General features: G+C 50.1%; 1 protein-coding gene across 1 annotated transcript in view; it reads right to left on the bottom strand.

Moving 5' to 3' along the window:
• LOC144724287 (pappalysin-1-like) overlaps positions 1-23766 on the bottom strand; it is a 156978-nt gene extending 133212 nt beyond the window's left edge. The window contains exon 1 of the mRNA XM_078603273.1: positions 22175-23766. Coding sequence (XP_078459399.1) covers positions 22175-22592 — 418 coding nt within the window. The 5' untranslated portion in view covers positions 22593-23766. The remainder of the gene's footprint in view (positions 1-22174) is intronic.
• Positions 23767-25751: the final 1985 nt, after the last annotated feature.

A 25751-nucleotide genomic window follows, 5' to 3' on the forward strand; every position in this document is an offset into this window, starting at 1 on the left:
TGTTGTTGTTGTTGTCGTCGTTGTTGTTATCTATAGTGTTAAGCAACAAGCTGGTCGTCCCGTGGCAGAGTACATCTTGAGTTCGATAAAATCACAAACGGTAAACAACAGTTAAGCTCTGTTATCCTCCAGGATAAATAAAGATTCTGATTCTGATTAATATCGTATTTATTTCTAAACGTTATGGGTTTTTTTTTAAACGACAGCCCATTTAATTGACTCCCACTTTACTTTGCGACGCGGATTTGGAGGGGGTGGGGGTGGGAAACTGTAATCGACATCATCAGATAGTGATTTAATCTGACGGACAACTCTGTTGCCTCTGCATAGCAGAGCCGCTCACGACGAACATATTTGTTTAAATATTGAGAATCTACAAGCGCAGAGTTTCTGTTCACTTTCGGGGAGACAGAAGGCATGCAGAGGCGCAGGCAAGCACAGACATGCGAGAAAAGGAGACAGAACCACAGCGCCAAGCTCTGTGGACCTATATTGGGGTGTTTGGCCAACTCCATTAATGAGTGATTAGACATGTGTGGTCGTCACTTCAGAGACACTAATAGTAGGAGGCACACACGTTTATTCTACACTTCCACAGTACAGGGGACAACTACACACGGGTCAGGACAGCCGGCACACTGCCTGACCCACAACGCCGAGGAGGTGAAGACGGGGATGAAAACTTGCGCAGACGACGGGTTCCATTCCAAACGACAGCCTCGACTCGGCGCCGGGACCTCCCTTTTATCCTCCCCAGAGTGGCCTGGCTCCGCCCTCGGCCACGCCCCGTTCTGGAACCTACCAGAAGGTTCTGGGCTTCGCCCCACGTGTCCCCTCCGTCACCTTTACCCTACATCCCTTAACCCGGCCTATCACGTGCCCTGCTGGCAGACCGGCTGCTGTGTCCTCAGATCCCCCCTCTCTGTCAGTAACCGGCGCGACTCGCCCCACTGGCAGACTTCACCTGCCCTGCTGGTAGACCGGGCTACTAACACCCACAATCCCGCTCTCTACCAGTAACCAGCGCTACGCGCAATAGTGACCCATTCTATATCACTACACATGGTTGGAGGTGACCGGAGTAGCCGGAGTAACACTCAATCCTCATACAGATGGAATATGGCTGGAAATTAACCCACTTGCTATACCGACATCATACCCTCGCAAGCCAGGAGGAGATGGTGACCTGGATGCTCATGGCTAGGAAGAGAGCGTGTGATTCACCAAGCCTCTTTTCCACAATGATGGACTCTGCAGGCATGCACAGCCACCACCAGCGGTGTTATTAAATAGGGTTTTAATGATTCATCCCCAATGGGAATTCGATTATTTTAGTTTGTTTGGAATATAAGAGTCACAACGCGATCCAAGAATGGTTTTCTTTTTACATTTTAGTGCATGTAGGGGCCACTTAGTGGCTGCAGGAGTCAAACGAATCCATTACGTACAGCACACGCAAATAATCAGCAAATAAAAAACACGTAGCAGGCTTTCGTGACCAATATCATTCATAATAACGGTGTTTGGGTTAGATCGTGTGAGTATAAGTGTGTCGTAACCCTCCACCACCCGACACAAGCATATCAGCCCGATGATGCTGAATGTAATTACCACTGAAACGTCATACTACTCAGATTGTAAATGTTGTGGATTTACTCTCCAACACACCGGTGGGCTGAAGTGGTAACTAATTGGCGTTTTGTTTACGTGACAAATCCCTTAGTAATTGGCTGTGTCGGGTGGTGGAGGGTTACGACACATTTATGCTTACGCGATCTAACCCAAAAACCTTTATTATGAACAACTAAAAAAACATCACTTCTTCCGCACGCAAATTCTACGCACGGTGTCGTGAACTTACGAAGCTGAATTAATCTATGGCCCGTTGTATCGTGACTACTCGCCAAATGTGTGATTGCTACTCAACAACATCAAGGCGACTAAATGTGGTCATCAATAGTTATTAGACTCTGGTGCCATCAAAGCACAAGTTGCACAGTTTTAACTCAATGTCTGTTAGGGCTCCGTGGTGTATACTGCAGTGTCCAACTATGATTTAGTCGATCTCTCTTTGGACTCTCTGTCTGCCTGCTGTGAAGAAGGTCCCATTGCCAATGCGCTGCGTATTACATAATTGTCCCTCTTTAGAGCAGGCAGTGTTATTTATTAATCTGTTCATTTCTCGTTATTCGCGCCTGTACACCGCTGGCAATGCAATATCACAGGGTTTTTTCACAGTTGGAATGAGCAGCCAATGTGGAAGCAGAAATCTGCACAAGTGGTATTGTGTTGACATATACCAGAGAAAATACTTTCAACTTGGCGGATCTCATAACTCTCCTTTGGCTTTCGCCGAAGTGACTACTAGAACCGTCTCTGATCGGCACATGGCGTCTGCTGAAAGCCAGGGTAACGACACAGAAATCGCCGTCACCTCATCGAAAATGAGCGATCGTCACGGTGAGACCGACGCGCTGCGTGCGGATTTCACGAGCGAAGTCGTTGGGCGCAGCGTGAGTTGTTACCCCAACGTTCCAAGCAGCATGGGTGCAGGCACGGCCAGGCACCGTTACAAACATCCACGACCCCTCCAGACAAAGCAGCCTGCCACCAACCCCACCACCCGCCCCGCGTCCATAAAACAAATCCCAAAAGCACAGACTTCTTTTTAATCAAAAGAGAAACGTCGTCCCTTTTTGTTCCATCACATTATTGCAATTAACCGACCGGAATGGCTGAATGAAAAAAAAGCACGTGGCAAAGCCGGCTTTCTCAGAAAGAGAGAAAGAAAAAAAACGGAGGGTGTTTTTATTTTATTTTAAAAGCATTTATTTTATTATTGCGTGGAAGCCGCAGCATCTGATTGTGACTGCGCATTACAACGCGGCGTCACGTAACGGAATGTCCTGTGCCTCGATGTTCGCATCGTAAGAATGCTGGCGCGTGGCGGTGGTGGCGGCGGAGCTGAGAGAGCCAAGCATCGGGTGGCCCGTTGACACCGCCGCTTTGTTAACTCGAACGGCTCCGCCAAAGTGGGCCCACGTCGTCCTTCCGCTCAACGCACGCACGCGGAGCAGTCGAGACATGAATCGGTGACAAGGAGAAAAAACCTGCTGAATTGTAATATAAGAGTCAAAAATTAATTATTCGGCAAGCGAGCGTTGATGCGGAGGGGGTTATCTCCTGCTTGAAAGCTCTGAGCGAGTGGTGGACAGTCCACATTCCTTTGGCGGGGGTGAGTCTCTCCATAGGACCACCACGATTGACATCTCTAAAAAGTAGCACTGATGTTGTTGACCCCAGAGGGATGATAGGATGAGTCAGCCCCCAACCAAGATGTTAAACTTATATCATCACGTAATTTATTCTAATCGCTTTAGCTACCAAGCCGACATTGCAATTTACAGGTATACTTATGAGCAGCACTCCGTCCTGTTGCTCTAAATATGAATACAACATATTTTATTACTTGCCTATTGGCTTTCCAGACGAACGTTTTTAAAAAAAACATAATTTGATCAAACAAGGCAAGGTTTGGACTGGTTTCGACCTTCTGGGTCTCATCAGCAGAATCAGGCTTGTGAAACAAATACTGCCGGATTACCAGATGTTAGTAACAAAGGCAATCCATTCCATATGAACTATGAGTGTGTATGCATTTAATGCAATATGTGTGCACATTCCCAGACATTACGAGTTGCGTCTGACTATAGTGTGAAAAATCTATGAATAACAATCACATTGGCGGTGCCCAAGCCTGCTCCTTTGCATCTAAGCCTACGCAAAGAAATGTACCCGTTCATGTGTATGCATGTTGAACTTCTTTCGTACCGTGCATAACCAAGGTCGGTGCGCTTCTGGCTAAACCACCCCGTATGTGCCCAATCTCGTGAGGTCTCAGAAGCTAAGCTGGTTTTGAGCCTGGAGAGTAATAGCGCCTACATAGTGCTTGATTAAATGACCTCCATACAAAAAAACAACACGCGCGAAAAGGCTCTATTATATTATTGTTATTGTTACGTACAAAGGCACAAATCCTCACGTATAGCTGTTAACAGACTGTTGGGGTAAATTCTGTTCATGAACATTTAATGAATGCCGGCACGGAACACGAGGGGGGTGGGTGGCGAGCACCCACCCGGCCACCTTTGTCTCCCCAGTAGTAATGTTTACACACTGCATCACGTTCTCTGAATCGACCAAGGAGATGCCTTGGACCGGTTCAGATATTAGTCACAAATGTTGTGCTTGTGAGCGGAAATCAGACTCGGGTCGTTGGGTTCATAGTACAGTGCGCTAACCACTATACAACCTCTCCCTACTCATATATATACTATGCACAGTACATATATACAAAGATGTTTGGTGTTCCAGAAACTACAGATTAGTCCATGGGCGAGAGCAGAAATTGGTACTACCTAAAGAAGCAAAACTTAAGTCGTTCCGATTAATTAACGTGGCTAATGAGAGTGAATTACTTGATAACTCACTCATTTCGAATTGTTATAGCATATTTCACTGCGTCTGGCCACGTAGCAAACAAAAAAAGCTTGACACCATTAAAAGTGATGTCACCACAGTTGGTAGCGACATGAACCAACAAGATCCCTCAGAACCTCGGTCTTTTAGTCGTCGCAAGGGCCAGGACCAAAACTCGTGGGGAAGATGGCCTTCAGTGTGTGTGGTCCACGTCTGTGGGAGGGCCTCACAATCATCTTCTTGGTTCTTTCGGTAAAGTCACGTAGAAGGGAAATAATAAAATAATAAAAATAATAAAACATTATAAAATAATTCTCACGACGTTTCGGCCACAACGCAAGCAGCCGTCCTCCGGTGAAGAACAGGTCTGTCGGGAAGACAGCGTCTGAATGAAACACCCCAGGCTTGGAGCGTATATTTAAGCTGGGTTGAAGGGGGAAGAGCGCCTTGACAAAAGAATTTGCATATCAAGAGGAATTTAGCATATTTATGGGAAATGCAGATATGGGATTAGTACTACTTGTGAAATGCGTAGGAGGTGGGTGGGGGGTTTCAAAGTCATATTATGCCCGTGCATTATGCAGGATTAGCAGCATCAAAGGGAGGGGATAAGGGTAGCATTAATAAGGCCTCGCAATCGTTAAGCAATTTAAAGTTGAATCTAAAAACTTTCCTTTTTAAACTTGCTTTTACTTAAGATTATTTTATAGCGTATTTTTTTAACATGCCTTCGTTATCAAATTATTATAATGCAATTTAGTTTTGTAATGGAAATTGCTTTTCTTCTTGTTGCGATTTCGTCTTTTAACAATGTTTAAATTTTTTTCTGTACAGCACTTTGAATTGCATTTTTTGCACGAAATATACTGCCACGGGAATACAGACTTGAGTGATTGATCTGGCCTGGGCTCATGGAAGCGGCGTGCAGAACTCCGGGAGAGGTGAATCAGCGGCAGTGCGGCTCTAACGATCGGAAAGGGTTTGCGACTTCACATCCTTGTTGGGGGGTTGACTCAGCCCATCATCTCTCTGGAGTCGTTAAAAACGGGTACCACTTTTTTTTTTGGGGGGTGGGGGGAGGAAGGTAACAGTGGTTGTTTCATGGCGTGACTCGCTCACGCAACAAAGGAATGTGGAATTACCACCATTGGCCCTGTGCTGTAAGGCAGAAGATGAGATCTGAACCTCATTGCTCATGTGAGCAGGGCATCACTTGTTCGGAGTAAATAATGATTATAAATGTATCAATGGATATGGGAACGTAACATTAAACCGTAATTTATTGCTGTCCTTCCTTACGACTTCACCGTTAATAGTTCGTGGTGGATCTGTGGTTGACTGAGGCTGATCAAATTCCATGCTCTGCGTCAAAATCACATTGAGGGACATCAAGAAAGCCACGTGTTTTGAGACCACAATAGTTTGGAAAAAGCAGTGGAAAGTGGGAGGATGGCATTGACATCGTTGCATATTTCGATTATAATGTGTTTTGTACGTGAGAGAAAGCCCTCTAACTATTGCATTTCTTGGCATTTTTTCGTTACTGTGGTCAGCAAAAAAAAAAAGACATCCGCACCACTATTTAAGCTGGTTGAATTATGGGATGTGGTACAATACTTGAAGATGAGCATGCTGTCTGTCTGCCAGCATTCGAGTTTGACAAAACCATTTGCGCTGTCTATCACTAAACAACGATTCAAGAAAGGGAACGACGCACAGGTTCACCCAGGACATGCAGCGAGCGATCGTCCAACGTTTCGGGAACAAGCGTCCGACATAAGATGTCATCACGTGGATACCTTGTGTACACACGGAGATCCACGGATGCTTCACGGCGTGAATGTGTTGAACAGGTCAACACAAGGGAAACTTCTCATCAACAACCGTCCACTGTCACTCGTTGGCTGAAACTCGTGAGTGAGTATCAGAGCTGAAGGTCATTCTATAAGAGTTGCTATTTCATCCATACGACATCATCGTCATAAGATATCTACCAATTTTCATCAGTCCACCTGCCTAACAAGTGACACCAGAATTACGCAATGACTCAAGCACCGTATTTAGACCACACACTGACTGCAGCGGTGAAGTATGATCAAAACAAAACATGCAGCAGAGATGCACTGTGTGGAAGAGGCCCTCATCCAACAGCGGACAAACAAAGGGCGGTGAAATATAATGATTACCTTACGTAACTATTTTTTTCATTTTGTCTCAAAAATGCATGGCTAAAAATAAAACACATGTTCAAAAAGCACATGAAGCAAAGCGTGCGTGCTTTTGTGAATCTATTTTTTGCGCTGGTTATCCTGATTAAAGGCGGCAATAAATCATCTACTTCGTAAAAAAAGAAAGCAGCACAGAGTGAAGTTTAAAAAAAAAATGTAATGCAGATTAATGGGGATCGTATGAATCTCTCTAATTAGACAAACATTTCCAGTCAAAAAGTGGAACCTTTGCTTTGAGCAGCATTTCGCGACCTTTACGAGCCCCCCCCCCCAGCCTCATTTATGTTTGGCATTACGCTTAATTTCTGGTCCCTTTTAACCCATCCGACACCGGGCCACCTCGTCACACCTTGTTAAGCCTCTCACATTTTTCAGCAGCTCGGGAGCCACTAAATTTAGAACAACAAAAAAAAAACGGATTGATTCAGTTCTATTAAAAGACCTCGCCCCGGCTCTTTTCACTCGACCGACCGAATTTCCTCTGAACCTATTTTTTTGTTACCACTGGCTTCATAACGATACACTAATGAGCGGAAAAGGGACCCCTGATACACGTTTTGCTGGCCTCGTACCAACGCGGCTGTAACAGCATCCCCTTCAATATCGAGGTTTGCAAAGCGCGGCGCAGCGCAGCGTTGAAATCCCATCTGCTCAATCCACGCAGCCTAAAACAAATGCAAAATTAATCAGTCTCCCAAGTCATTAATGCCGCGTCTAATTGAAATGCTGCAATTGAACACCGTACAATGTGGCACTTGTTAAACGTCTTATCCCCCCCCACCCCCCGCACGTGGCGGTAGAAAAAATGTTTAATGCCGGTACGCTAAAAAGGAAACGCGATCTTTGTTAGGTGACAACACCGATTCTTTTTTTTGCAGGCAGAGGAAACGCGCGCGAATTTTTAACGGTATCGCCCAAACTATCGCAGAAGAGTGAGTGAGCTCGCACGGAACGAGTCCCTCGATCGCTGCGTCCATGGGATCGCGATAGGGTTGCAGTTGGCTCGGTGGGGAGAGGTCTTCATCCAGCAGTGGACTGGCCATGGCCAATTGATGGTGATGATGATGATGATGACCACTTATGAAATCTAACATTATTTTTATTTTCTCCAGAAGATACGGAAGAACAATTGCTGCACTTTCTCGCGTTGGATAATAAACACCACATGAATGAGAAAGGGAACGCTTAATAGTGCTCCATGTGGACACGGGTCTCTCGTAACACATTTATTAGGTGCGCATAAATGTCCTCACTACCTCTTTATGGTCCAGATTCCGGCAATGTCTCCTGACTCGGGGCTCTGTTGGCGGATGTTGTTTTTACGAACAGTTAAGAATTGTTAATCATTCCGCTTCACCGGGTGCCAACGCGACCAGAAGTCGTGGAGGAGGCAATTCGAGAAAGGCGCGAGCACCGATTTCTTTGACGTGCACGGTAACTATCTATCTTTTTAAACTATCTTTATTTTACCAGCAAAGGCCCAAGGAGCGATGCAGCTCTTTTTTAGAAGCGATCCGACGCAGAAGATCTGGATTTGATCTTCCACGAAGCTCATCGTCCACCCTAAATCGAATCGACTGTACACAAGCCATGGCGGATGCGGATATCTGATGCACAATTGGAAAATAAAAAAAACTCTTGCGACCGTGATCATCCGGAACAGACCGTGCAACGTATAACGACGCAAGGCACGATCCACAAATACGAAGGAGACATCACAGCGATACCCTCTTCTGCTCCTGATGCGGTTGTCTGGCTTGACCGCCTGAGTGTGAAATCTTAGTTGTTGCTCTGCATCTACATCAGTTGTGTGAAAGACGAAGAATCGACCTGGCCGCTAAAGATAGCCCAACGAATTGGGCTTATCGCGTGGAAATGTTAAGCAGCCAAACATTCTAAACGCTCGTCGATTCTAAATGCGGAGGGAAAAACCGGAGGACCCCAGAGAAAAAATCCACGCGACCACGGGGAAAGCATGCAAACTCCACATATACAGCAGGCATCAGGGTCGGAATCGAACCCACGATCACCTGTGCACCAGACGAGATAGTTGACATCTCCTAGCCACCGCGGTGCCCTAACGTTTCTGACTTGCCCGCTGACGACTTACACGCGCGCCTACTGCCTCACCCGCTACTACAAGTCATTACGCACATTCCAAAGCTGTGCCAAAACATCCTTTTAAGAAACACCGATGAGGCACCCATGCATCTGTTCCCTCCAATCAAATCCACGGTCATTCTGCTGCTTCAGTCGCAAGCGTTGTATTTATCAGCTGCGTATTTTTCGTAGGGTTTTTTTGCTGTTTTGTTTAGTGTTAAAACACCGGGCGATTGTGAGTTCGCCTAAGCAAAAACAGACGGTGCGATGATGTTAATTTATCTGACTCATAGTTTATCTTCCACAAGATGAGCTATTGTCTATTGCATCACCAGCCATCTGCGTCTTCGGGCAAGTCCCGCGTGGCATGCCATCCCCCCACACACGCTCAGTGTAAACAGCCTCAAGTGGTCGCATTCAATTATCATTCTCCAATGGATCCAGCGGCGTGGCATATTCTATGCGCATTCGCCTGCCCAAGTGTTAACACCCGTGTTTTTTGTTTTCCGTGTTGTACGCTTATTTACCAATTCATATTCGTTTACTTTGGGGAGGGCGGCGGCGGGGGGGGGGCGGAGGGTTTATGCTATCGGACGAACGTGTCCTATCAAGCATAAACAAAGTCAAGGTGCGAACGCTGCAACTTCACGCTGGCGCCGCTGCCGGCGAAAGGGCCTCCACATGAGGGCAGCTCGAGAGAACGCTCGCGATGTGGGTATTTGGTCTTCCTCTGTCCACTCTGGCCAGACGCCATCGAACGGATGTGGACTACTGCCCACAATCCATCCCGCCGCGTACGACCCCGCTGATGGACCAACTCTACCGTACCCATTGAAACTGCCGAGTGGCACATCGGCGCTGGATTCAAAACAAGACTGAGCATCGTTGCTGTGACTGCCAAGCCGAGGGATCAAATCGAACCTGCGACCTCTGGTTTACAATGTAAGTGCGCCGACCGTTAACACGGCGGCAACATATTCCTTTCGTGTCCTATCAACGTGCTCAATCTTAAGCGCTTTTGCACAACAAGAACAACAGCCACCATTTGCCACTGGGTGGCGGCGTCGTGACCATGGGAGCTTGTGCCAGGCTAGGTGCACCTTGAAGCCATGTAAAGTGTGGAGGGCTTTCTGGCAGGTCGTGGGACAGAACCCAGGTGTTACGGATCGACTGATTGAGGTGACTGACGGGGGCACCGTACGTACTCCTCACAGTAAGCCAACTGGCTGCAATTTATCCGCCCGGCGCGCTCCGCTCGTTGTTGTGAGCATCGCTTCTCTGCCCTCGGCTGTTGCTGGAGGGTGACTGCCTCCAACTGCCCAGTGGTGACCTTCACGAGCCTCTTGCACAGAGGCCGATCTTGACACCGCTGGTGCCGGTCATCGGCAAGTGCAATCAGCTCCACATCCTTCTGAACCGCATCAGCCTATCCCTCTCTAGCCTGTGCCGTACCCATTGTAGCCCCCTCGATTGAGCCAAACAGAAGCTGTTTGGGCATGTGGTGGCTGGGCATGCGGGGCTCCATGGCCCAGCCAATGCAGCCCCGCCTGCCGGAGGAGCTCACTGGTGGGACTGTGTCCAGATGTTTCAAGGATCTATGAGCTCCTCACACAATCCAGCCTAGTTAAACCCAGGAAGGGATCGAAGGCAGGCCAGCTTGAATGTTTCCAATGGGCACATATGTTCCTTCAAAGGGGGTTCATTTTTTCGCAAAGCATGAATAATTGGGTGGCATAGCTGTAGCCAAGAAGACTCGGGACTTCGCACGGAGTGATTGCGCAGGTAGCTGACACACAGTGTTGGGCAGCTGATGAAAAGATGCCACTCAGCTGATTGGGAGTGAAACCTCCTCTGCAAAACTGTAGCTGGTCATAAGCACATTGCGGCAGGTATGGAAACTTCTCCACTCACTTCGCAACTGCCCAATCACTCATGGAGAATTGAGGGGGGCGGAGTATTCAATGACATAAAATACACACGCAGGTGCTTTGTTGTTGTGGGACTGACGCTAAGGCCCCATCTCTTAGTGGCATGCTCCAGGTTCAGCAGTGGAGTCTACAAACACATTCTCAGTGAGTAGCAATTACCAGATCATCAGCATACGTAAAATAGTTGACTGCACCTGTGTGTCAATCAGCCTCCCACTCTACATGTACCAGATGGAAATTCCACTGCTTTAGCCATAAAAAATTGTCTCCAAATACGTGGTCCAAAAATATGTTAAATAGTGTAGTGGCGAAAGGCCATCCTTATTGCACCACCAGGTGAATATACATGTCTCCCAGCCACACAGCTTTACCTGAGCCTGTCCACAAACATGAAGATCCTTAATGATTGTGAGCAGCGGGTCAGAGACCCCGAAAGAACAAAGCATAACTCAAAGCCCTGGCCTATTGATGGTCTCCTATATCTTGACCAGTTCAATAAAGAAGACGTGTAGATGCTTTTGAAATTCCCTAAACCTCTTCAGTAGTAGACAGACAGAAAATATGGCATCTGTGCAGGACCACCCCAGTCTAAAAGCACATTGCAGCTCAGCATGCCTTTCCAAAGTGTTCCTGGCAAGACGATGTAGAACAATACTTGCCAGAATCTTTCCCAGGACACTGAGGAGGGAAATGCCCCGGTAGTTGTCATAATCGCGTCTTAAAAAGGGGGACCACCAGGGCATCCTTACAATCCTGCAGAACGAGTCCTATGGACTAGACAGTTGTAATTAAGTCATATAGGGCACCCTGCACACAATTGCCACCCTCCATCAGCAGTTTACTTGAGAGGTCATCTCTGCCCGGCAATTTACCTGGTCTCAGCCTCTAGATTGCCCTTCACAATTCCGCAACAGAAGGTACATCAGCTAGCCATTCACAGGGGGTTGGCTACTCCCTCAAATATTTTGATGCACAGCAGACCCAACAGGGTCGACCCCACATATTCCCCATGATGTCACCTGAGCTGAGGGGGAGTCCTGTCCCCCAAGACCTCACAGAAACGGTCAACAAACCTCCGAGCCTACCGCGGGGGGGTCAGAGATCGATTGGATCACCATGCTTTCTCGTAAAGGACGGTGAACAACTGTGGCGTTGCACGTTACTCTTTTGACGGAATTAGCAGCGTGACTTTTGATCGCAGGCCACCGAGGCAGCTTCGATCTCATCAGCACCTTGCGACCACGACTCACCCTTGCAGCACCGCACGGCTCCACGAAACCTCCGAGCGAGAGACGTGGCAAGCCCCGCTCGTTGTTTCGGGCGCCTGTAGCGAAGCAAGCTAAAACCGCGCCACACCGCCGCTCCCCACACGTTGTAGAAAGACACGCACGCGCGCGCATGCGCATTTCAATCTCAATCTACCCAGTTACGTCTGTTCACCTTCAAGGGGGACCACCGCTCACTCGGGCTTGCCGCCTCGGCGTTCACAATCGGCCACGGCGAGCGGCAGCGGCGATCTTGGGCCCTTGCTCTCAATTTGGAGAAAGCTCTCCGCTCGGCGACCACGAAATTACCCCCCCACCACCACCGCGCGCCACGTGTCCCCCCCCCCCCGATTGTCTGCGCGCAGACTTGGGGGGGGGGATGAGGGGGCGGGGGGTATTGGAAGTTGGGGGTGGTGGTTGGCATGAGGGGGTGGGGGGGTGGGCACACAATCGGATTCGCCTCTGTGCGTCGGAAGTGCGACAAAGCGTGAATTGCTCACTTTGTCTTGGTGGGATGTGAGCCAAAATGGCAAAAAAAAATCTCCCTCTTATTGGGTTTTTTTTTCATGGTTGTGTAGGGGGCAGCAGTGAGGGTTGGAGTGGAGGGGGTTGTAAGGCTTTGGAAGCCAGAAGGGAACCCCTTGAGTCCCCACCCACCCCTTAAACCACCAAAGTTGCACACCACCCACCAACCCTCTCCATTGCCCCACATCTCGGCAAACACCCCCACACCTACCCACCCACCGCACACACCAGAACGACCCCATTTTTTTTGGCAATTTACTCTCTGTTTTTCAGCTTCACAATAACTCAACACAATCTCTTTCCTTTGCCGACATTCCGTCGTTTGATCTTCTGCGGAGGCTCCTCGTACCACTGGCACGCTGGATAGGCCTTGGACGTTTGCTCGTAACAAAAAAAAAGGAGCCCGGTTGAATGGCCGTGAAGAGAGGAAGAGATAACACTGCACGGCCGACCCCTGGAATGCCATAAGGTGCAACTGAAATGCTCACAGAAGCACCAGCTGTAAAGGAAGACATGTGGGCAGCCTGTGTGTGTGTGAGAGTTTATTGTTCTGTTCCCTCTTGTAGATTGCATTTGTTCACTGCGTTTCCCGTCCATTTTCCCTTTCATTCATCCTTTGTCAATGAAACTGCTCGTCGCTGTGTACATTTCCTTCCTTTTCTCCACTCTATTCACTCCGCTGTCTATTTGTTTGTCTTCTCCGTCCTGCCCCCGCCTCCGCCCTCCCCCCAGTATATTGAGGCTATTTAACGGCCCGTGAAAACCCGGAATCATAAACGCGCACTTGAGTGAGCCTCAACCTGCAACTGCCGCTCTGCCGAACCGTAACCGCGGACCGAATCACACGCAAGTCCGTGCAGCCTGCCAGAGGAAAAATCCCGCGACCTTCGGGTTGATATCCGCGGGGAGCCACGGTGGCGACTTGATATTATCCATCTCGCCTGGTGTGCAGGAGGTTGTGGGTTCGATGCCGACCCTGACGCCTCGCTGCTGTATGTTTGGAGTTTGCGTGTCTCTCTCTCTCATCATCATCACGGTGGCTAGGAGATGTTAACTTCCTCGCCTGGTATGCAGGAGGTTGTGGGTTCCATGCCGACCCTGACGCCTCGCTGCTGTATGTTTGGAGTTTGCGGTGTCTCTCTGCCCGTGGTGGCGTGCATTTTTCACCGGTGCCTCCGGTTTTTTTCCCTCCGCATGCAGAAACGTGCGCTCAGACTATTTGGCTGTTATACATTTTCACCTGATAAGCCACGGCGCTGCGCCATAACTTGTGGCCAAGTGGCTTCTGAATATGAGCTATACACCTCAGTGGGCCTTAACTAGAAAAATAACAAAAATTGAGAATAGTAAAAAAAAAATTAGCATGGACTAACGTCAGTGAGTAGACGATATCTGAACTGGTACTGGACTTCAAGTGCTTTTCAACCACCTGCGGACTGACCAGCATGGTGCAGTGTCGGTCACATGACCTTTATGGCCGATGGGCTATGCTGGGGGCATTCATCCAGTAACTGGATTGATTGTTGTTATGATTCGTATTGAACTGTGTCATTATACCAGCAATAATAAGAGTAGCCAGTGTGTCACGTGTGCAGTGTCGCTGGATCAGGAAGAAGATTTAAAAGCAACAAATATCGTGTTGGTCGATCCGATAACACTGGTCGACAATTGTTTAGACGTCGTCTGCTTCAGAGATTAAATGTGCTGTTAAGTATGGATTTTGATGTGCTGAATTCAAATATGACAATTTAAACAACTGATTGGCTACTGTTCTCAATATATTTAAGATAATTATTTATAGTCTTACAAAAAAAATTATGATCTACTCACGATTCTTCTTAATGATCTTGAGTTACCAACTGATCACTCAAGTTAGCCGGTTGCAGCATGTGTATTTTATTTTCAAAAATATATACGTAGAGGTGAATTAACCTTGTACCCCGATATGTTTTAGCGATGCTGCATTGGCAGTGGTGCACAAACAAAATCAACAGACCCGACACGGTCGTCAATAGCACTGGGCCCTGAAGGAGGAAAGAAATATATAATGGGTGACATTTGGTGGATTGGCCCTACTTCATATGGCCAGTTCACTTACGCGGCCTTGTCTAGAAGCATTGAAGCGGACGCGGGAGATAACTCGAGATTTAGACCAGCGTCACAGCAAAGATTGGGCTGAACGAAACAAAAGAGTCCTTTTGTTTACTAATCCGTCAGATGCCTCCAATTTAATTAGCACAGCCAGAAGCTATTGTCCTGCTTATCCCCAGGTGACTGTAGACGTAAAGAAACGATTATACTGACAGGAGCAGTTAGGAGAGGCTTGGATTCTGTTCCACTTTGTGAACCCCTTTGCTCTGACCTATAACCTCCACGTGCTTGTGTGTAATCCGTGCAGGGCGGTCAGAAAAGTGTTGCATGTCCGCAGAAAAAGGGGAGGCAAAGTCAAGATTTTATAAAAAATTACATCATTATTATCCGGCGCCGCGAGAGAAAAAAAAAACGCGCTTTGCCCACTCACGGAGCGCGCAAAACGTTCGCTATCGGTGACAGAACTTCACGAACGTTGCGCGGAGATGAGAAGTTGTCACGGTGGAACGATCTCGCGAAGTGGCAGTCGAAACGATGGCGCAAGTTTCTTCAAATCCCACGGCCTCTGTCCTCCCCAGCGGTGTAAATGGCTACAACCATTACAGTCAGTCGATCGGCGGGGTCGCGTGCGGTGAGGTGCAAGGTAAGTTCTCCCACCTCTCGAGAGCTCCGTCTCGTCGAGGCTCAAGCACCCGCAAGTGGCATGTGAAGCGAGTTCCAGGGCTCAGATGCAAGCAATTACCCCGGTTCGCGTCTCCCCATTTTGACGTCGTTTCGCAAAAAAACATTGTCACTTTTGTATTTACGCCGATACCCGATTTGCGTCGCCTCAACCCCACACTCACGTCGCTGGCAGCGACGTCCGTTCTCTCTCGTTATCCCTCGCCTCACAGCATTCGCTTCCACCACATACTACCCCTGTACATCGCTTTGATTTGACGTCGTTTCGATATTCGTCGCCGCACCCTTCAGGAATGCATCCCACTCCACCGACAACTCTGACTTGAGCTTGTGGCCCAGATGCACATTGTGCAGGCGCCCAGGTACATTGCGAACATGTGGAGCCTCGGTGGTGAGGTGTTAACTACCTCTCCTGGTATGCAGGAGGTCGTTGGTTTGACCCCCAACCCTGACACCTGTATATGTGGAGTTGACACGTTATCCCCGCCGTAGCGTGGATTGTTCTCCGGGTCCTACGATTTTTCCCTCCACATTTAGAATCAACACGCGCTTCGAGTATTTGGCTGCGATACATTTCCACGTGACAGGCCACTTCGTTGAGCTATCATCTGTGGCCAGGTCGCTTCTCAAAAAGAACTAAATAATAAAAAATTAAACATAATAAAATAATTCTCACGACGTTTCGGCCACAACGCAAGCAGCCTTCCTCAGGTGAAAACCAGATCTGTCGGGGAGACAGCGTCTGAATGGAGCATGAATGAATAGCATTCAGACGCTGTCTCCCCGACAGACCTGGTCTTCACCTGAGGACGGCTGCTTGCGTTGTGGCCGAAACGTCGTGGGAATTATTTTATTATGTTTATTTTTATTATTTTATTACTTCCCTTCTACGTGACTTTACCGAAAGAACCAAGAAGATGAATCCCTGCAGTCACGAAAGCTTTACATCGAAATTTAAGAACTAAATAGCTCCGTGGGCTTTACCTGGTAAAAATAAAAACAGCTTCGCTTTTTTAATATTGACCCCAGCTCACCACACGTCTCACAGCAAGAGACCCATGTGCTGCTGGCCATGATGAACTGCCAAAGTGCCTGGGGCAATCGCGGGGAGGATGGGGGGCGGGGAGGTGGCATTACTGAGCGGCCGGGGAAGGAAGGCTCTGCCCTAACGGTGCACAGCCTTCACAATGGAGTGGGGTAATGGCAAAGCCGACAAAGTGAGAGGCATGGGGATGGAAACGAGGGTGAGGAACCCAAACTGTGGGTGCTGGCTTGGGGCCCGCGTGGACCCTAATCCAAGACTGCGGAAGACGAGAAAGTGAGGCTTGCAGCGAGATTCTTTGGAGAGAAAACTCCCCCCTCCTCCCGTCCTCCTCCAGCTACTCTACGGACTCTCACTATTCTATTCGGGTTTTCTTTTCTCTTTTGGCTCGTTTTGCCCGTTTCGATTGCATCGTTTCACGTTTGGCCGCCAACTCGTTTGCGCAGTTTTGTTCATCCCCGCTAGCAAGAATGCAAAGACGCGCAAATCGTCTGTGCGTGTTTTTTCTATGTTGCAAGAATCGTAAATAATCTATTTCAAAACGCGCGAATCGATGCTGCGTATCGCGAACGCAAGGACCTCTCACGGCGACTCGTGGTGAACGTGGAAATATTTACGCGCGAGAAAAAGAAGTCTTCCTTACCGCTGTGCGCACCAGCCAATTTTGCCACGAAGCCAGCCTTGCGTCGGGCACCAAAGATGCCACCCACACGGCTACCAACCCCCCTCCACCCCCCCCTCCCACCTCGTTTCCATTCCCGCATCAGAAAAACCCTCGGCGACCACCCTGCACGTGTCACAGGTGCCTCCTTGGGGGCAGGGGGGGACGACAGGCGGCCATCCCTTTACGGCCATCGTCCGCATGCCGAGCGTCTCCTGGGACCGAGACGTCTCAGGTACAACGGAAGATGTAGCGACGGTACGTCAGCTGCAGGTGCATCGAATATATTTGATGCTGCGGCTTTTGTCGTGTTCCATCATTATATAGTTTTGTTTTGTGTCGCTTCTCCGTGAATGCAAAACGCGAGCTCTCTCCGGCGCATGGTTTGTACCGCACTGCCCAAGAGCCCACGTCTATCTCGCCAAAACTCGCAGCTGATTCGCGAGGCAGAGTATGGGTCAAATAAGCCCCAGAGCGGCATGGGGAGGCGCTCGCTGAGCACTAGATTCCCAACAGGGATGTGCTTGGACAAGGTACATGCACCGTGCTGCCATCTGCGGCGCGCACGAGTACTGTGTGTGTGTGTGTGTTGCACGTGTGGTGTCGATGCACAACTTCGATATCTGGGGCTGTGTGTCCATTAATTCTAGATTTGAAGCTTTCGTGACTGCAAGGATTCATACTCTTAGGTTTTTTCGGTAAAGTCACGTAGGTAAAAAAATAAAATAATAAAATAATAATACATTAAAATAACTAAATTAAATCACGACTTTTTGGAAGCAACACAAGCCTCCGTCATCAGGTGTAACTGCTCCAGTAAAATTACTAGCCTATTAATTGCGTCTCCCGAAAGAAAGATCACTGAACGAACTTTGCGAAGCCCCCTTTTTTTCCCGTCAATCCGCTGCCGGATGACGGCTCCCCCTCGCCATGCGTGCTGTGGCGGCTACGTGACCGCACTTCACCTCCCCGGTAGGTGGGGGTTAGCGAAGGCGTGGCGCATAGACGCGGGAGCGTAGTACAGTACAATGGGTTTTTTGTCCCACTGCCCTCCGCTGCCCACACGGTAGCTCCACCGCAACCTAAAGCACCCATCATCTTTTTTTATTTTTGCACGTTTGCTTGCCCATCGGGAGCGCTGGCCAGACTCGAGCTAACCACGTCTCCCAAGATCCGTGAAAGGTTACGGAGGAGGGGGAGGAGGGCGGGGGGTGTTCGCAAGTCTGGGTGATTCGGTCATATAATGTGACAACTCTATTAAAGGCTTCCACATACAACAAATTACATTGGTTGCTCAATATCAGCCACTGATGATCCAATGTGCCAACCGCTAACCGCAGCGAGAGCCAGCCGCCGACCGTGCCGCCCACGCAACACGCAGCTCTTGGCGGTTATCGGGGCATGCTATGGACCTCGGCGCGAGAAAGCGCTAGAATTGAAACCTTGGCGGGTTTGACATCTTACGGTCGTCGTCATCTGCCTGGTGCCGGCCAGCCAGCAGTCGGCCAGCCAGGAACGGACTGACGTTGTCGCTTTCCGGCATCATCAACACAGCGATAATAATACTGGTGGTGGCGGTGGCGGTGATGAAGATGGAAGGTGTTTGCTCAGAGAAACCTCGTTTCGAGGATTCAATACTCATTTACAGGAGGGGGGGTTCGGCATTTGTGAAGGTTGCCCACTTCCCATTGAAATGAGCGTTTGGCCACGAGTGCACCAGAAAACGGTGTCATAATTGCAGATTGTGGCGCACTCGGATGCCTTTGTGGGACACATGGCATCTAGGCATGTAGGTAGGCGGGTAGATAGGCATGCAGATGTGTAGGTGGGTAAGTATAATTATTTGCGGGCAGGTAGGTGAAAAGATGGGTAGGAAGGCAGGCAGATAGATAATAAAGTAGGTATGTAGGTGCACGGGTAGGCAGATACACAATTATGCAGGAAGGCAGATAGGCAGATAAAACGATAGGTAAGTGGGTATGAAGGTAGGCAGATAGCCAGATAGGTATGTGGGCAGGTAGGCACGTAGGCAGGTAAAATGATAGATATACATTTAGGTATGCAGGCATATATGTAGGCAGGCAGATAGGTAGGTAAATACAATGATAGGTAAGTAGGTCTGAAGGTATGCAGGGTAGACAGGTGGGTAGGTAAATGATGGGTAATTAGGCAGATAAAGTAATAAGAGACAGTTAAATATGTAGGCAGATAGGTAGCTGGGTGGGTAGGTATTTTGTATCCTTTATTTCAACGATGATGATTATAGCAACATGTATTTCTTCCCCCCAGTGAGACCTGGCATGTTTTACCAATAAAGTGATGTTCGCATCCACTTACATTCCTATCCAATGCACCAATCTATAGGGTACACTTACACGTGGACCTCTGACTGCCTGCAGGCTAAATGCATTTGTCTAATGGGTGGGGGGGGGGACGGTGACTTTATTGCAAGTGTCAGAATGTTTCCCGAGCAGGTGTCTTTTTCCTAAATAGATCATGAACACGTAGACCCGAGAGAGAAAACACGCAGATCAGAGACACCATATCCTTGGTTCTTTCGGTAAAGTCACGTAGAAGGGAAATAATAAAATAATATAAATATAAAACAATAAATGTAAAAAAATAATATTATTTTATTATTTCCCTTCTACGTGACTTTATCGAAAGAACCAAGAATATGAATCCCTGCAGTCACGAAAGCTATAAATCAAAATCAGAGACACCGTCACACAATACATCGACCGGCACGAAACGCGCGTAGCCTCGGGCAGGAGGAGCCAACGGACGACGGCTCCGGTTTGGTGGACGCGACAGAGCGGCAGCCACAACGAGCGTCGCCGCTCCAACAACAACAACAAAAACGCCACGAGGGGAATGCCAACGGCATCGGGGAGGACTTCACCCCAGCAGTGAGCAGTGGATAGATAATGGCTCACGATGATGATGATGATGATGATTATAGGTAGGAGCTAGACGGACGCTTTTTGGCGTCGCCGCTCCAACAACAACAACAAAAACAACGCCACGAGGGGGATGCCAATGGCATCGGAGAGGACTTCACCCCAGCAGTGAGCAGTGGATAGATAATGGCTCACGATGATGATGATGATGATGACGACGCTTGCGAATTATGCATGTGAAAATTAACAGCGCCGGGGAGAGGGGGGGATGTGGTAGGCAATGAAGGCTGAAGAGACCACGGTAAAGCAAGTCCCTGCCCGAGTTTTCAGAAGAGAATGTCTACACAGAGCGCGAGGTGGTGGCGAGGCGCGTGGTGGCTTTCGCGTGCCTCCCACTCGCCATGCTGTCAGCACCGTTCATCACGAGGAGGCTTCTTATCAGCCCTATTGAATGAAATAGGGACCTCTGCCCAAATCCTGTTCCCTCCCCTCTCCCCACTCCCCCCCACCTGCACACCACCCCTCGCAAGCCAGCACCTGGGTCCCTCCATCCCCGTGTGCCCCAGGTGCAGTTGCACCACCTGCACGCTCGACGTCCACAACCACCGCCTCACAAGCGCTGCACACCTGGCAGAGCCGGGGGGGATTTTAAAAAGTGAAAGAAAGAAAAAAACACCCCGAAGCGGATCGAGATACCTTAGCACACGCGACCTGCACGGGACGGCACTCGACGCTTAGTGACTAAAAAAAAATGATTTCAAAAGGAGAACGCGCACAAGGACGGGGAGATCGTCGCATCGACCGTACACAGAGGGTCGCCAGACGTGATGGTGGCCACGGTGGTCGGGTCGAGACTAGCAGCGGAGTGGCAGCCCCCGAGAGGGACGCACACGGCGGAGACGGAGCGATGGAATCCCACAACGCGAGCGATAAACGTCACGAGATTTTGCACGAGGGTTAACATTGCTCGGAGTTCATCTCCTTCGTGATAAAAAATATATGTAATGGATAAATGATTAAATGTTTTGGCCGACGTTGTGAAAAGATGTACTGTACATTATTCACTATGTGTGGAATCGAGGAAAATTTGCATTATTCAGTTAATTTTGAGCTCTTGAAAAGGCACTTAGTGTTGACATATCGTTCATTATTAAGCTCCTTACCCAGGAAAATCTGAAGCCACGTGACTTAAACGGACAGAACAAAAATGTGTGATGCTATGATGCGCATGCCCTATATTGCACTTGTGAGTCACTTAAAAGTAACTTTAAATATCCAGTGTCGAAAAAGTTTCCTGCTGGAAGGAAAACCCGAATTCACGTGATGTTGGGAATCAGTGCATCGTAAAAAAATGTTTGAGTTATATTAATCTCAGCTTGACACTCATTAAAACACCAAATTGGCCAAGCATCTTCTTGCAGGGTTTTGCATTTAATAATGAAATTCCCCTTTGTCAACTGGGACATAAACCTCACCGACTCTGAAGAGTCCTTTTCACGAGGGTCCTGCATTTGGACGTTTGGCCAATTCCATTTAATGAGCGTCTTGAGACTCGGCGGAGGCTTCCTTGGCTCAGTCAATGACATTATCGTTATTATTGCAGTTTTTTTAGGGGTTTCCGGCGTAATCCCTCCTCCAAATGAACAGTGCTCGCATACCCAGCCAGAGTGCAAGTGTCCACCCCCCCCCGCCCGCACTTTACACACGCAAAGACAAAGATCCCCCGTATAGCCTCAACGGACTGTTGGGGCAAGTGCTGTTAGCGGGCACCCGATGAAGAGCGGCATACCGGCGCGCACACAAACACAACTCCACCGCACATGGCATTAAAGCAAGTAGCGCTGAAGCCATGAACGAATCGGTCACGACGAGAGAGAGAGAGACAGACAAGAATAATAAGTCAGCAATAGAGAGACAGACGCAGAGACATGCGCTAGGAAGGTGCCATTGCCCGAAACGTCGCCTATAACAAAAATATATTTTACGTCCTTTTCAGGTCACGGTGGTAATTGACGAATGTGGTTCAATTGCATCGCTAATTCGCGCTCGCGGTATCACGCAACAAAACATTTGCTTACATTTTTAGACCGACGTACGGACTGACAAACAGACGGGCGAGGGAGGGAGCGAGGGAGACGCACTGGAGGTGATCGAGACGAGAGCACGGAGCTTCCCAAGTCGGCGGTGTGGAAGGGAAGTGACGGGGGGGGGGGTGCTGGTGGTGGGGATGACGCGAGAGATATTTACGCGCAAAAATGTGATCGTACGGCTTACCGGTTATGACCGCGGGGTTGTTCTGCCCTCCCTCGGGACTGGCCCAGACTTCCACGGTGAACGAGGACCTGGGAAGCCCTCCGGGCACGCGGCTTGCGCGCCTCTTCAGCTGCTCCCGCCTGCCGGAGAAGTAGAGCGACACAGCGTGCGGGTGACGGTGTCCACGCGTCGCCGCGTCCGCCGCCGCCGTGACGGAGTGCGGCTCGGGCCGGTGTCCCCTGGGCGAGTGGCGAGGGTAGCGGCTGAGCGGGTGGTGGTGGTGGTGGAGCGAGCGACGGCCGCGGGACAGCCGCGTCTCGCAGCCCAGAGAGCCGCCCGGGGCGGCGAGAGTCAGCAGCAGGAGGACGACGCCCACGAGAAGACCCTTGCAGGCGTTACATGACGACGGCGCCGACGCCGACGCCGCCGATGTCCGCATGGCGATGTCGCCTCCAGGATTTTGGGGGGTCGGTAAAGAGAGCGGCGAGCCTTGTCGTTCTGCTCGGCCGGCAGCGAGCGTGATGGTGACGGTAGTCGTCGTGGTGGTGGTTGGTGGTGGTGGTGGTGATGAGCCAAGACTAATGCTTTTTGATGTCTGTATTACCAGTTCTGACCCGTGTAAACAGGCGGTTAAAGCGTTACTTAGAGATTGCTCTGCGAGCCAAGTTGAAGTTGCCCCGAAGGCTCAACGCTCGGATGCAAAAGCTTGGGTGAGTAAATTAAAACACGGGTGTGATTTTTTTTTTCGGAAGAGGCTTGGATTTGTTTTTAAGTATACGACGTTAAACGCAGCTGCGGCGGATTACATTGAGTGGAAAAAATATATGTGAAAATAAAAAAAAACACACACGCACAACACTACCCTGTTAATTCTTCACAATAGCAAGCACCCGTTCTGTAATAATGTAAAGTGTGTGTGTGTGTTAGTCGTCGTGTGGTCGGTCTACTAAAGGTACCGAATGCGCTAGTCTGTACGCATTAAAACAGTCCAGCCGGTCGCGACAGTCACTTATGAGCGCTCCGTGTTGGAAAGCGGCCGAGTTAGCGATTTCAAAAAAATATATATATACCGAATTCCCCCCTCCCTCCTTCCCACCATCACCACCACCAACTAACAACACCAACAATTATCATAACATGCCCAGAAATAGAGTAAACACGCCACATTCGCCTCCGTGTGTGCTCCCCCCTCGCTCCGTTGACAAGGCGCAGCGTGCCCCGGTCTCACTGGAACCACCAGCTCGGAAAATCCACCACGACCACCACCCCACAACTACGAACACCACCACCAGCACCACTATAGCACCGGTTACCACTCCACCCCCTCTCTCCCAAACCAATCCCTCTAACCCCCCGCTACCACCACCACCACCACTCCGCGCTTTTAAGAAAAAAAATTCAATGTCAGGACAAGAGCTGTAGCAGCAGCAGCAGCAGCAATAATCGTTGCAAGCGGCGGCAGCAGTAGTGGTTAGCAGTGATATTACTACAACAACAACGAAATAAGAGCGAGCGAGACACAGAAGGCCGTGCCGGCGTGCTCGAGCAGCAGCAGCGGCAGCAGCGCCGAGCAGAGAGGATTTGGGCAGCACGGAGCCGAGAGCGCGGACTTGTAACGGGGCAGTAAACAAGCGATCTGAAATCGGCTTCCCCAGGGGAACTCCGCCACTCCCTACCCTACCCCCTCTAGCCGGCCTCTCTCCCTCCCTCCTCTCTCGCTCGCTCACCCCCCTCCCCACCACTTCTAACCCCCCTCAACCCCCCCCCCAACCTTCATCCCACACCACCACCACCACACACCACACCCCCCGCTTCCACCACCACCACCACCACCCCCTGCTCGCTCCCTCTCCCCTCCCCGCCCCGCTCCCTTCACCGTACGGTCTAACAATCAATCAGTCTCTGTGCAGAGCCCGGCCAACGCCGTGCGTGTTTGACGAGAACTCTGTGGCTCTTATCTCGCGGCTTGCCCCCCCCACCACCCCCCCCCCCCGGCGCATCTCCTCTCGCACCCGGTACGGGGAACGAGTGAACGCGCTCTCAACTCTCTGCCTTGTCCCGTTCACATCCCACCCACCAACTCCATCCTCACCCCCACGCGCCCCCACCCCCCCCCCCTTAATGCGAGAGGAGCAAGTGCGGTGTGGATGAGTAGAGGAGGAGTGTCGCTTTGCTGGCAGAGACTCAAGTTTATCGCGCAGACTTGCTTGCTTTCGCCTCCTGTGGATGTTACCCCCAGGGAGGCGCTTAGAGGGGGGGGGGGAGGGGATTCTTCACTGCTGCTATCTCTCTCTCGTCCTTCGCGTGTGTCTGTGTGTCTGTGTATGTGTGTGTCTGTCTCTGTGTGTCTGTGTATGTGTGTCCGTGTGTCTGTGTGCAGTTAGCGCTACGCTGCGCTACGAACCTGGCGACCCGGGTTCGATTCCCGCTCACGGTCACCAATACCAGTGACGATCGTCTGAACCGGTCCTTGGCCTCCCCTAGGTCGACTCAGCCTCAAATGAATACCCGTTGCGATGTATGGGGAGACAAAGGAGGCCGGGCGTGGTGCTGGCCACCCACCCCCTCGTGTGCCGTGCCGGCCTTCATAGGTGCTCGCTAGCAGCACTTGCTCCTACAGTCTGTTAAGGCTACACGGGGGATCTTTGTCATATTGCGGGGAAGCGGTGGCGTAGTGCTCAGCACACCTGTGCAAAATTGCTATCCCCGCATGGAAAGCATATCCCACTGTGTGCAGACATCAGACATCAGGCTTCTGATTACTGCCATGGCTCACATCAGTGGCGAATGGTATCTGGACCAGTCCTGTGACCCCCCCCCCCTCCCATGTCGGATGGGCCTTAATTGATTACCTGATGCCACTGTGTGTAGACATCGGCACACTGGTGAGACAAAGGCGGCCGGGCGTGGTCCGTCTGTGATCAATAATCATTCATCCAGAGGTGTCATCATCGTCGTCGTCGTCGTCTTCGTAACGGCTACACTCAACTCAGGACTCCATCTCCCCCGTTGTTTCGTTCACAAATACAAAAGATCCTCACTGGTGTTGGGGCAAGTGCTGTTAGCGAGCATCTATGAAGGCCGGCAAGGTACACGAGGGGGTGGGTTGGCCAGCACCACGTCCGGCCTCCTTTGCCTCCCCAGTGGCGATGTTTCCACACAGCACCAGGTACTCATTTAAGGCTGAGCCGACCTAAGGGAGGGCCCAACACCGGTCGAGATATTCGTCACCGATGCTGGTCGTAATCGTGAGCGGGAATCGAACTCGGGCCGCCCGGTCCATAGTGCAGCGCGCTAACCACTACACTACCGCTCCCCACGGACACACACACACACACTGCATTCCCAGCCTGCGCTAAAGGTATTCCAGTATTCCCTCCATCATGCCCCCCCCCACCACTTCCCTGAGCTAAGCCCCCCCACATCCTCCACTTCGTCCCACGTCTATGGACTCCCCATTGGGAGGTCGGCGGGCTTTCTACTCATTTAAGAAAGCGGCTCGCAGGGGGGAGCCGAGTGGGGGTCGCGTTGGTGTCTCGGTGAGCTTCAAGACGGTGCAAAGTGTGCGCTAATTAACAGGCGCGCTGGCTTCCGCTCC

Source organism: Lampetra planeri, chromosome 20, assembly GCF_965212315.1.
Source record: "Lampetra planeri chromosome 20, kcLamPlan1.2.h2, whole genome shotgun sequence".
Lineage (NCBI taxonomy): Eukaryota > Metazoa > Chordata > Hyperoartia > Petromyzontiformes > Petromyzontidae > Lampetra > Lampetra planeri.